Source organism: Saccopteryx leptura, chromosome 1 (genome assembly GCF_036850995.1).
Source record: "Saccopteryx leptura isolate mSacLep1 chromosome 1, mSacLep1_pri_phased_curated, whole genome shotgun sequence".
Classification (NCBI taxonomy): Eukaryota; Metazoa; Chordata; class Mammalia; order Chiroptera; family Emballonuridae; genus Saccopteryx; species Saccopteryx leptura.
In genome coordinates this window covers 26,763,493-26,776,378 of record NC_089503.1, presented here as the reverse complement: position 1 = coordinate 26,776,378, position 12,886 = coordinate 26,763,493, and the positions used below count along the sequence as shown (strand labels likewise).

The 12,886-nt window shown below is 52.4% G+C and overlaps 1 protein-coding gene across 1 annotated transcript in view; it reads left to right on the top strand.

The window, feature by feature from the left end:
* The window catches only part of TRIM44 (tripartite motif containing 44), a 111,363-nt gene extending 106,437 nt beyond the window's left edge, over nt 1-4,926 (top strand). The window contains exon 5 of the mRNA XM_066363162.1: nt 2,595-4,926. Coding sequence (XP_066219259.1) covers nt 2,595-2,622 — 28 coding nt within the window. The 3' untranslated portion in view covers nt 2,623-4,926. The remainder of the gene's footprint in view (nt 1-2,594) is intronic.
* The last annotated feature ends 7,960 nt before the right edge of the window (nt 4,927-12,886 follow it).

Genomic DNA, 12,886 nt, shown 5'->3' with positions numbered 1-12,886 from the left:
TCAGACCCAAGAACAGATCTCTTTTAGGGTAATGAGGAAAGTTTTTATCAGACATGGCTTCTGCCCTTTTCCCCAAGCCAACTGTAGGAGTCTTAAAGAACCTGGCAACTCAAAAGGAACTTATTTATAATTTTATTATACTCATTTGTCGGGGGATGTCGTTGACCTCTTTGTGAACGTGATGAAAATTATGGCCTCTCTCAGACAAAGGAATACACAGACAAAATTTTGTATACAATTTCAGTCAGTGCATGAATCCTTTATGCATTTCAAGTTCAGAATGCTGAAAAATGAACTACGGCGGAAGGAAGGAGCACAGTCATGCTAGACCTCTCATATTCGAAGGAAACTTGACAGAACAGTACGAGCTTGCTTTAGCTCTAACACCAAGGGGGAGAATCCGACATCGGTTCCAGCTGTGCCTGGCTTCTGGTGAGAAGCTTTCATTCAAGACCTTTTGTTCCCCTTGGCACAGATGTCACCTAACATGTGGCTCCTTGAGGACAGTTCGCTGTCCAGCCTTCGTAGCACGCTCACTTCCTCCCGTGATTGGACAAGTCAGGAGAAGGGAATGGACACGGGGCAGAGTTTTGGATGGACAGGGAAAGTGGCCGAACTGCTTCTTTGGCCTCCTAGAGGACACTTATCGTAACATCCGTCTCTGCGTCTTCGTGTATTTCCACCCTTAGCAGAGGTACTACAACTTAGTTGCCTAGGATATTTTCCCTTAAAGTCTTTCCCAACTGGATATAAAAGAGTACAGAGGTTGTATAGACGTAGATAATCCCCTGTGAGATAAAAGTTTCTAGGTCATAGCTGGGAGCCGGTGCACCCCAGGCCGTTCCTCATCCTTGTGTAGCTGTCATCTGTACGGAGGAAGGAAATTCACCTCCCTGGCAACCACCCTGCCTACTTCACTGCAGACTTTGTGCAGAGGACACAGACCTTACTGTGCGATCACGGATTTTATATCCCCTAGTGCTTCGCTTTTCTGCATCAGGAACATTGGATAATAGAGATAATAGTCCCTGGACCCTAGGATTGTTGTGGGGAGGGATAGAATGGGTGGGGAGCCCTTAGCACACAGTAAACACCAGATCTTACTGGGGCGCTCTTTTGACTGGGGCATCTAGACGTGCAGGAGGAGAAACTGGCCAACTTTGCTACTTTCGCCCTTTTTAGTGGGCTTGCTCCTGTCCCCTTTCTTTTCCGGCCCTGCCTTCTTGCCCCAGTCCCTATATCAACAGTGTTCTCACCCAGATCCAAGCCGGGGAGGTTCTAACCCTGAGAGCCGAGCTCACAGGCTTTCTCTGGGACTCACAGCTCATGTTTGGCCACTGAAATATCACTGACACCTAGGATCCTCTGGTCCGGGCAGTAAGTAATGACTGACTATTCCTTCAGCTCCTACCCTCCCATCTGCTCTCCCTTCCTGTTGTTTTTACTTCTCACTCATTTTTGAAAAACAACTATGTATTAACTGAACACATCTATGTGCCTGGGACAGCATTAGTGCTAAACGGTAGTTAATAAATTAGACATTATTGCTACTCTTTTATGTTTCTAATGGGCGGTAGAGCAAACACTTTATAGGATGTGCTAAAGGCTATGAAAGGAATAAGGTGGCAATGAAGAAGAATCGGGGGTCCTCCTTAGATAAAGTACCTTCTCTGAAGAGGTGACATTTGAATCAGGTGACTGTCCCAGTGGCATGAATTGGAACCTTGGCATTATTTCAAGTGAGGAGTGCACAATGTTAACTTCCTTTTGTTTTTCTCTCCTAACAATAGATGGCTTAAGGCTTAGGGGATGTACAACTCCTTTTTTTTTTTTTACCAGCCATTTATTTTGTCAAGTAAGTTAAAAAAAGTAGTATTATGACCCACTCCTGCTTGTTTAAATAGCTCTTCAGCCTGACCAGGCATTGGTGCAATGGATAGAGCATCGGACTGGGACACAGAAGAACCAGGTTCAAAACCCCAAGGTCACTGGCTTGAGCACAGGCTCACCAGCTTAAGCATGGGGTCGCTGGATTGAGCGTTGGATCATAGACATGACCCCGTGGTCACTAGCTTGAGCCCGAAGGTCACTGGCTTGAGCCCAAAGGTCACTAGCTTGAACAAGGAGTCACTTTGCTCTGCAATAGCTCCCCGGTCAAGGCACATATGAGAAAGCAATCAATGAACGACTAAGGTGCCTCAACAAAGAATGGATGCTTCTCATCTCTCTCCCTTCCTGTCTGTCTGTCCCTGTCTGTTCCTCTCTCTGTTTCTCTCTCTGTCTCTGTCACAAAAAAATAAAATAAAACAGTAGCTCTTCACTTTCTGTGTACCGGGCTCTGTGTATTGTATGTGTATTGTTTTACTTAATCCTCCAATAGCCCAGGAAAGGAGGTGTTATTATCGTCATTCTCCCTGTCGTCAGGTAGGTCAGCACTCAGAGAGGCTCAGGGACTCTCCCAGGGCCCCACACGCAGAGGCAGGGCTGGGGCTGGGATCCCGGGTGCCTGACAGCAGGGCCTGTGCCTGCATCCAGCAGACGAGGCCGCCGCCCTTCCTGTGATGTCGCCTCACCTGCTTCTCCTTCCTTTGTAGTGGTGCCATCGAGGAAGAGGACACATGAAGGCTTGCCAGCCCCGTGGAAAGTCATTCCTTCCCCCTTGTGTGTGTGACCGCGTGTACGTAACGGCTTCCGACTCCTGTGAAAGCTGCCCAGCCACCACTGTCCTCCGGCCGGACACGCCCCCAGATCGGCAGCAGACAGACGCAGCACTCCGAGGGAGGGCCAGTCTCATGCTTACTGACTGTGTGCTTCTCACTGTGTGCTTGTGGTAGGTCAAACCAGCGCCCCCGGGTCAGCCAGGAACACCCCAGGAGGGTCCACAGGGAATCCCTCGGGCGGCTGCTTTGAACGCACTCAGGAAAGCCAGTCCCGGCACTGCCGAGTGCCCAGACGGCTTCCCCTCAGTAGGAAGGCTCTGGAGTCATCTGGAAGGGCAGTCGGCATTTTCCCCCCACGTGCTGGGAAGACCCCACTCTGTTCACGTTGAAGCATGAAATCACTGAGGGCAGAGCAGGCTCGGACCCACATACATAGGCTCCAAACTCCCCGTTATACACTTGCGGAATTGTGGTTTTTGTAAAATTAGATGGATGGCTTGAAATCAGGGTTGCAGAAAGAGTTGAATTTTAGAATTATATAGAGAGATATTTTTAGTACATGAGGCTATCCAGGACTTCAGATTCATAATTCAGTGCTATGGAAATGGGAAAAAAAAATGATTGAAGAGGTAGAAAGGAAATGACCTCAAAAAAAAAAAAAAGAGGATCAAAGAGATGTGATTAAAAGTTGGAATCAGTATTTCAGAACTCAGATTGCCGGCGTTTTCAAAACGGTCGCTAAAGGAGCTGATGAAACCTGAATCGTTGGAGTGAATTCCGCAGGTTTTATGAATCTTGTCACATGAAAGGCTGGAATGTATATTAGCAAACGGGAATTGTCAGTGTCGGTTTTGTCCCCCCTCCTTGGCTTGGCCTAATTGGGCTTAAGTGCAGTGTGGGGAGAATCCTTGTCACTCACCACGTGCTGAATGGAGCCCTGAGCCGTCTCCCAGCAGACAGACCCTCCTGGTCCTCCGGCTGGGACCCCCCCTCCTCCTCGGCACCCACCCCCCCACTACCAGGCCTTCAGATCATCTCCCCGCCCTACTCTCTCCTCCTTAGTAACCTGAACAGAAACACCTGCATCATGATTGGACTTCTGCCCGTTCCCCGCTCCCAAATCACATATCCTTACAACCGAGGTTTTTATGCTCAAACGAGCAGATGTCACAGGGAATACCAAAACCGCAAGCTAAGAAACCTGCATCTTCTGAAGCATAGTTTTACTGAACAGTTTGTAATGAGGGGCTGACCTTCCTTTCAGAGAAAACAAGCGCAGTTACCTTAGGAAACAGAATGTCCGTAGGTATCAGCGTAGTCAAGGTCACACAGGCGGCCTCCCAGGTCACTCTTACTGGCGGTGGAGGACGCGTTTGCTCCCTCTCTGCTTTGTGTGGTGTTTTGGTGCCCACGTCTGAGAAGTACAGTTGGAACTGTATCCACATGCCCTTGGGCTTGCTGTTGACTCAGAGCCTAGACTTCTAGTGCCCCTGAGGCAGGACCAAAGGAGCCTGCCCTGGGAGCAGTCCCTCTGCTGCCCGCCTGCCGGCCCGCCTGGGACCCCTTTCCTGTCACAGAGCAGTCCCTCTGCTGCCCGCCTGCCGGCCTGCCTGGGACCCCTTCCCTGTCACAGAGCAGTCCCTCTCCTGCCCGCCTGCCGGCCTGCCTGGGACCCCTTTCCTGTCACAGAGCAGTCCCTCTGCTGCCCGCCTGCCGGCCTGCCTGGGACCCCTTCCCTGTCACAGAGCAGTTCCTCTGCTGCCGGCCTGCCGGCCCGCCTGGGACCCCTTTCCTGCAGTCCCTCTCCTGCCCGCCTGCCGGCCCGCCTGGGACCCCTTTCCTGTCACAGAGCAGTCCCTCTCCTGCCCGCCTGCCGGCCCGCCTGGGACCCCTTTCCTGTCACAGAGCAGTCCCTCTGCTGCCGGCCCGCCTGGGACCCCTTTCCTGCAGTCCCTCTGCTGCCCGCCTGCCGGCCCGCCTGGGACCCCTTTCCTGTCACGGAGCTCCAGGGCCAGCTGATTGTTGTGCGTGCAGTGTGGTTTTGAGGCAGAAACAATACTTACTCACTGTCGGAGGTCTATTTCTATCATTGTTCACTTCTGTGCATGCTATTAAATGATCATCCCCTCGATGCTGGGAAGCTACCAGGCTTATTATATGCTTCTGGCTAGGATTATCCTAGCTCACTTAATATGTCAGGGCTTATTTATAAGTTTGAGAGGAGTTGGGGCTGTTAAGGAAACAAAAGGTAATTTTTTTTTTCTCACACTGGTAACCAACGAATGGCTAAGACCATCTCGGCACTCCGCCCGTCTGCCTGGAAGGCTGGCCCGCCTGGCGTGCCTCTGATTACAGCCCCCAGCCCCGTCCAACACAGCCGCCCTTAGGGAGGACCAGTGGCCGCTCTTAAAATGAGACTTTAAAAACCAGAAGATTAAGAAGACTTGAGGATTTGGAAGCTTGTGTTATCTTTTCCAAATAATTATTCTTTAATCTCTAAATAGTCACCTTATCTTAGCAGTGGGCAGACCACTGGCCTCTCCATGTCTGATCATGTGTTATCACTTTAAACCCGTATTTGGGAAACTCAAGCATTAATGCCGCGGATCTGAACGGAAATATTAAAATACATGCCAGCCTGTGTCAATAAATTATCAGATCCCTGTAGTCCTCACAAAAAGCACTTTGGCTCTTACTTAGGCAGGATCTCAGACTTGCTTTATGGGTTCCTGCTGTCTTCAGCACCTGATAAAACTTTAACCAGGGAAGCATTAAACACAGTGCAGCGGCTTCTGCCGGACTCCGGAGTTCCTGCCGGCAGCATTTGTCAGGGTGAGGACCAGGATGCTTCCTGCAGGGGCGCCCGCTTCCCTGAGGCGAGGCGGGGCGTGCTACTCAGCCCGCCTGCGGAGGCCTCTCCCGCCTGTCGCCTGTCGCCAGGCGGTAAGCATCGTGCGCAGGACTGTGGCCTGACCGGCCGCAGGCGTTACAGAACCCCCAGGGAGGAGGCGTTACAGAACCCCCAGGGAGGAGGCGTTACAGAACCCCCAGGGAGGAGGCGTTACAGAACCCCCAGGGAGGAGGCATTACAGAGACCCCCGGGGAGGAGGCGTTACAGAACCCCCGGGGAGGAGGCGTTACAGAACCCCCGGGGAGGAGGCGTTACAGAACCCCCGGGGAGGAGTCGTTACAGAACCCCCGGGGAGGAGGCGTTACAGAACCCCCGGGGAGGAGGCGTTACAGAACCCCCGGGGAGGAGGCATTACAGAACCCCCGGGGAGGAGGCATTACAGAACCCCCAGGGAGGAGTCATTACAGAACCCCCAGGGAGGAGGCGTTACAGAACCCCCGGGGAGGAGTCGTTACAGAACCCCCGGGGAGGAGGCGTTACAGAACCCCCAGGGAGGAGGCATTACAGAACCCCCAGGGAGGAGGCGTTACAGAACCCCCAGGGAGGAGTCGTTACAGAACCCCCGGGGAGGAGGCATTACAGAACCCCCAGGGAGGAGTCGTTACAGAACCCCCAGGGAGGAGTCGTTACAGAACCCCCGGGGAGGAGGCATTACAGAACCCCCAGGGAGGAGGCGTTACAGAACCCCCAGGGAGGAGGCATTACAGAACCCCCGGGGAGGAGGCGTTACAGAACCCCCGGGGAGGAGGCATTACAGAGACCCCCGGGGAGGAGGCGTTACAGAACCCCCAGGGAGGAGTCATTACAGAACCCCCAGGGAGGAGGCGTTACAGAACCCCCGGGGAGGAGGCGTTACAGAACCCCCGGGGAGGAGGCGTTACAGAACCCCCAGGGAGGAGGCGTTACAGAACCCCCGGGGAGGAGTCATTACAGAACCCCCAGGGAGGAGGCGTTACAGAACCCCCAGGGAGGAGGCGTTACAGAACCCCCGGGGAGGAGGCGTTACAGAACCCCCGGGGAGGAGGCGTTACAGAACCCCCGGGGAGGAGGCGTTACAGAACCCCCGGGGAGGAGTCCTCCAGGGAGGCTGGTAAGGCAGGTCTCCAGAACGAATTGGGTCCTAACACCAATCCCTGGCTGCCGTCCAAATATTGGGTGTCTGGAGGCTGAGAGGGGGCTCGTTTGTTTTTTATGTGATATCATTAAAGTCAGAGCAGTTCCAAGAAGTGCTTGCAATCTCAGCTCTGACAACCAGGGAGGGAAATGACCGACGTCGGGGATGTGAACCAGGCTCTGCACTAGGCCCCGCTCTCAGCCGACGGGCCAGGTTTGGGGTGGAGACTCACCGGCACTGACTTCCCCGGCTAGGAAGGATTGGAGCCCGATTTAAACCCGGCTCTCCCACCTCCGCGGCCCATGGTCCACCCAGCTCCAGAGGGAGCAAAAGGCGTGCGTTCCCCACTGCCACCCCTCCATCCCACTGCAGGAATCTTCTTTCAAATTACATTGCATGGCTGTCGTTTGGGCTCAGACGTGGCATCAAAGTAGCCTTATTCTTGCACGTTAGCAGATGCCTTAAGAACACAGGCTAATTGAAGCCTTCCCCTGGGAGATGGACGGGCCCTTCCTTTGCGGCACCATCCCCCATAAACAAAGTGTTTCCGGCCCTTCAAGAGCGTAGACCCCCTCAGAGATGGGAGAGGCGCAGCATCTGCCGTTGCCCTGCAGACACGGGAACTCTTCGTGTTCTAGTGAACTCAGCCGGCCATGTGCTTAGGAAGATGTGGTCCTTTCAAGTCCAGTGAATCTAGACTTGCTTGCTGATACCTGATAGGCGTGTATACATAAAGGATGTGTGTATTTCTGTGAATATACATGTATACACATACTACACGCACACACGTGTTTAAGAACTAAGGGAAATTCAGAGCAGCCCCTCGTTATTTTGCACGCCACTGTAGAGTTTTCTGCCAGCCCTGGTTACAAGGGTCACCCGCTCACAGGAGCTCAGGGGCTCACAGGATGCCACTAGGAAGAGCGGCGCCTCGGCCAAGGTTGTCAGGTCCCAAAGCGCAGGGCCCAGGCGACAGCCCTGCAGGAAGCGGCACTCCAGCCCCAGCCCTGGTGGTCTGACGGTGGGGAAGTGGGGACAGCGGGCCATCCTGGGACCTGAGAGTGACCACTCCGGTCAGGCCTGGGGCACAGCCGCATCGTTCACAGCCCTGCAGGAAGCGGCACTCCAGCCCCAGCCCTGGTGGTCTGATGGTAGGGAAGTGGGACAGCGGGCCATCCTGGTGCCCTGAGAGTGACCACTCCAGCCCCAGCCCCGGTGGTCTGATGGTAGGGAAGTGGGACAGCGGGCCATCCTGGTGCCCTGAGAGTGACCACTCCGGCCCCAGCCCCGGTGGTCTGATGGTAGGAAGTGGGACAGCGGGCCATCCTGGTGCCCTGAGAGTGACCACTCCAGCCCCAGCCCCGGTGGTCTGATGGTAGGGAAGTGGGACAGCGGGCCATCCTGGTGCCCTGAGAGTGACCACTCCGGTCAGGCCTGGGGCACAGCCGCATTGTTCACAGCCCGCAGGAGCGGCACTCCAGCCCCAGCCCCGGTGGTCTGACGGTAGGGAAGTGGGACACTGGGCCATCCTGGTGCCCTGAGAGTGACCACTCCAGCCCCAGCCCCGGTGGTCTGACGGTAGGGAAGTGGGGATGCCGGGCCATCCTGGCGACCTGCGAGTGACCACTCCAGCCCCAGCCCCGGTGGTCTGATGATAGGGAAGTGGGGACACCGGGCCATCTTGGTGACCTGAGAGTGACCACTCCGGTCAGGCCTGGGGCACAGCCGCATCGTTCACAGCCCGCAGGAGCGGCAGGGCCTGGGAGTCCTCTTCCCCACCTAGAACACACTTTCCTGCCCACACCTGAGAGTCCACACTCACGGACGTCATGGCTGTTCAACACATGCTTTCTGCCATGTTTCCCATGGGCCTGGCACAACTGGAATTTTCTATGTAAAAAACAAAATTTCACTATTGGGTGGACACAGCCCAGCCCTCAGAGGAAAGGGAGGCCATAAGGAGACTCCCCATCTCATTGCCTTCACCCAGCAGCGTCCCTGGGTAAAGCCCAGGGGTCACCCAGCCCCTTCCTGCCCTCTGGGGGGGGCCCGCCAGGGAAAACGGGATCTTTTGGAACTGAGAACTCACCAAAAACAGCAGAACAAGCATCAGAGCAAACAAATGGAAACAAATTAAGATGGTTGTAAGTATACTGGTACATGCAAAAAAAAATGCCACAGCACCCATGCTGGGCTTGGTATGACCTTGAGGGGACAGTAGATTTACACTTCCTGAAGTTGAGCCTGCAGTGACAGGTCGCCCTGCCTGGCGGGAGAACCATGACCCCACTGTGCTCGGCCTGTTTTCCTGCAGTCACGTTGCGTCCTTAGTCAGCTTCCCCTCTCACCCTTTGCATTAAACAAGGGAGCACTCAATCTTCCACGGGGCTACACGTTTGAGTTAATGTTTCAGTATATCATCTTCATACTGTAAATTATTTTGTAAGAGAGATTTACCGTTATCCCGGGATGTTTGGACTCAGCGCCCCTGTGCATTTGGAAATCAATAAACTATTACTGGAAATACCATTCGTCTCTTGGAGTTGGGCACAAAGGACCCTGCTAGGTGTAAATATTCATGATTGGCTGCATTCTTAGCTGTGGCAAGGCAGGAGGGGATGGCGTTTTGGTGATTAGATGTGGGAGTTCCATTTACTTCGAATTTCTCTGGAGTGGCTTAGTAGGCGGTCTCTGGGAAGGACAGAAGGACAGATGGAAAGCCATTACTAGTTAGCAGTAGGTTGATACGTTTTCTTCTCAAAGTAAAATGTTCCACGCTTAGGTTGAGTTTCTGAGCAAAGTAGGTTATAACTTAAAGAATACTTGGTACTGAATGACGTTTTCAAATAATAAAGCTTTACAATTTGGATTAACCAGGGGATAGGTCAAACTTCAATTTTTACCATATTTTCTAGAAAAAAAAAAAAATCTTCATACAGGAAATTGCAGTTAGGCCGGCAAAGCCACTTCTGTGGAACTTCAGAAATGCACACGGGATGTCATGGCCGAAGAGAAAGGAAGGAGTCAGGTGGAAGTGAAGCAGCAGCAGTCCAGTCTGTCCTGCTCGGACCAGAGGCTGCACTGAAGCCAGTTCATACACCAGGGGCAAATGGTGAAAACCCAACGGTACATACTGTGTGCATTAGAAATTGCAAGTCCTGCCCAAAGGCACTGTAAAGCCAGTATCCAGGGCCACCATCACAGCAGCCTGGCCCATGCAGGTTCGCATTGGATTCGGACAGTCGGTAAAGAAACAAAGGAGCCAAAAACTGATGGACCATCATCTTTAATCCTAGCTTGCACCCGGCGGGCAAGTAAAAACACACACTGGGCTCCAAAACCCATTCACATTCAGTGCTCACAAAGCTACTGACTTATCCGAGTTTCCTAGAATCAAAGGTTTCTAGCTCACCAGACTTATTCACCTCTGTTCCCCATCTCCTTCCTTCTCCCTGCACAAACTCTGCACAAACTGGCCTCTCACTCAACACTCCGCCATCTTGGCTGCTTCTCCTGGCCTCCTCCACGTGGCCTTTCTCTGCCCTCCTCTCTGCTGTCTCCTCTAATATTAATCTCAGGAACCAAGAGAGCAAGCTTCCATTCTGCCCCATTTTATAGTGTAGAAATCAAAACCTTTAATCCAATATACAAAATAGGGAAGCCTCTAATACAAAGTCACTTATGTGGGGCATGATGGGATTGTACCACCCCACATCAAAAAGCGTGGGAAAGGCTTAATCCCAAAACCAAGCCCCAGGCTACAAGGATCCTGCCTGCCCACAGCCCGCCCCAACACACATTAAAATCACCTGGGCGACAGCTTTCATGTGGGCAGCGCCATCTTTAACAAAGTGAGAATAATATATTTTATCTGCCCAACAGGCACTAAAATTCAATTTTTAAAAATCCAGCCAAAAACCCATGAGTTGGTGTATCTGGAAGAGCTGCAGTTTATGAACTCTGCTCTAAATTTCCTTTTAACAAATATGTGCCTACCAGACCTCCAGTCACAGCTGGAGACTATGTGAACTTGGAAGAAATGGTCCAAGATAGATAGGGAGCTGGGCCAGTCACTCAAGGTCACCCAGTGAGCCCAGGACAGCAGACTCCCTGTCTGCTGTAGCGATCACGAGGCCTCCCCCTGTCTCGCTAGCTGCCGAGGACACTTCTGCCTGGCAGGATGGGGTTGCCACACACTGTAGCACCAGGGAGTCTCAGGCTTTAATAAACCACAGTTGAATTACAATTGTGTGTCTGGAGGTTTTCTTCCCTCCTCCCTGGTGCCAGGATCTCACCTCCACATCCCACTGCCCCAGCCCTTTCTCAGCTTTTTGTCTTTCCCTCTGAAAGCTACAGCCTTTGTTTCATTGATCTTTGCGTGGTCCAGCTTCCAGGCGGTCCCGTTTCCTTTACGCTCGTAAAAGAGCAGACTTGCGGCTGGTCTGGAATATCTCCTGGGCCTTAACAGGGCAGCGGAGGCAGATACACCCAGCAGAAAGGCAGGCTGCCAGTCTTAATAAGAGAAGAAGAAAAAAAACAAAGGACCGCTTAAGTTAATAACGGGCTTGCTGAGTATCTGTACTTGTTAAATATTGAAGTCTCCCAGTTAAAATCAGTTAATGCTACCTACCATTTAGTGAGCTCTTCCTCTAGGCCAGGCACTATTCTAGTTGCTTTTCACAGTATCTTATATATTTAATTCCCACAGCACTAATATTATCATCCCCTATCTTATTGCTCAGAAATCAGATTTAGAGAGCCCATGGTCACACCGTAATGAATGGGAAGCCTCTCACCACCCCCGCCGTTACTCCCTCCTGGCACACCTCCTATTGGTGCATAACATCCCCGCCCTGCCCCCACACATAGGCATAGTTTGGCCTTGTGGCAAAGGAGTTTGCCCTTTTTTAGGCTTTGCTTTGGACAATCTGCAAAGTACAGCGTCCAGCCAAAGGGTGGCTAAGAAAAGCAATGAAATCCACTTCTGACCTGAAACTGCACTTTTAGAAGGAGGGAGCCATTAGGCTTGCTTCATCTTCGTTCTTTATCCCAAGGCCATAAATAATGAAATCACCAGGAAAGGCAAAGCCGTGGTTTCTCGTGCATGGACTTGGAATCTCGAAAGTCAGCCAACTCTGACACTCAGTCTCTAATTTAATATCGTGAAGTCGTCTTCGACAGCTTGACATTGGGCCAGCGTTGTATTACTGGAAAGGGACTGCCAAAGCTTGTCTGTTTTGTGGTTCATTTACTGAGTGTCGCCATCGTGGCCACAGCATCCACTTACTGTACAAAAATGGCCCATGCCCTGGCCGGTTGGCTCAGCAGTAGAGCGTCGGCCTGGCGTGCGGGGGACCTGGGTTCGATTCCCGACCAGGGCACATAGGAGAAGCGCCCATTTGCTTCTCCACCCCCCCTCCTTCCTCTCTGTCTCTCTCTTCCCCTCCTGCAGCCAAGGCTCCATTGGAGCAAAGATGGCCCGGGCACTGGGGATGGCTCCTTGGCCTCTGCCCCAGGCGCTAGAGTGGCTCTGGTCATGGCAGAGTGACCCCCCAGAGGGGCAGAGCATCGCCCCCTGGTGGGCAGAGCGTAGCCCCTGGTGGGCGTGCTGGGTGGATCCCAGTCGGGTGCATGCGGGAGTCTGTCTGACTGTCTCTCCCCATTTCCAGCTTCAGAAAAATACAAAAAAAAAAAAAAAGGCCCACAACTGGCATGCCAACTCCTTTACCTTGGGCTCAACCATCTGTCAGCTTCACCTATCCCGATTTCCTGAACTTGAAATCCAAACAAGCAGTTTGACAATGAGTAATTGAGACAGAACCGGAACCTCTGCTGGACCCAGTCGAAAATGACAGGAGTAGGAACTAAGCAAACTAGGCTTCTGACAGTTGAAATAAATGTCATGAAACAAACATGGAAGAGAAAGGTCAAACATCTACCCATAAAGCACTCACTTAGAACCTATTTATTCCTACTTCACACATGATTCTTGATATTTGATGTCTAGTTTCCAAGCCTTACAGCAGATTAAGTGTGAGAAATAGACTTCTAGGAGAAACTTAGGTCAAGAAGGTAAAAGAGCCATAATAGAGAAGACAGACAAAGGCAGAGCACAGAAGGCGGTGTTTTGGGTGGGCACAGAGAGCCAGATAGCTCTGTGCACGTCTCAGTCCCTCGAAGCTGCAACGTGTCTTAGGACAG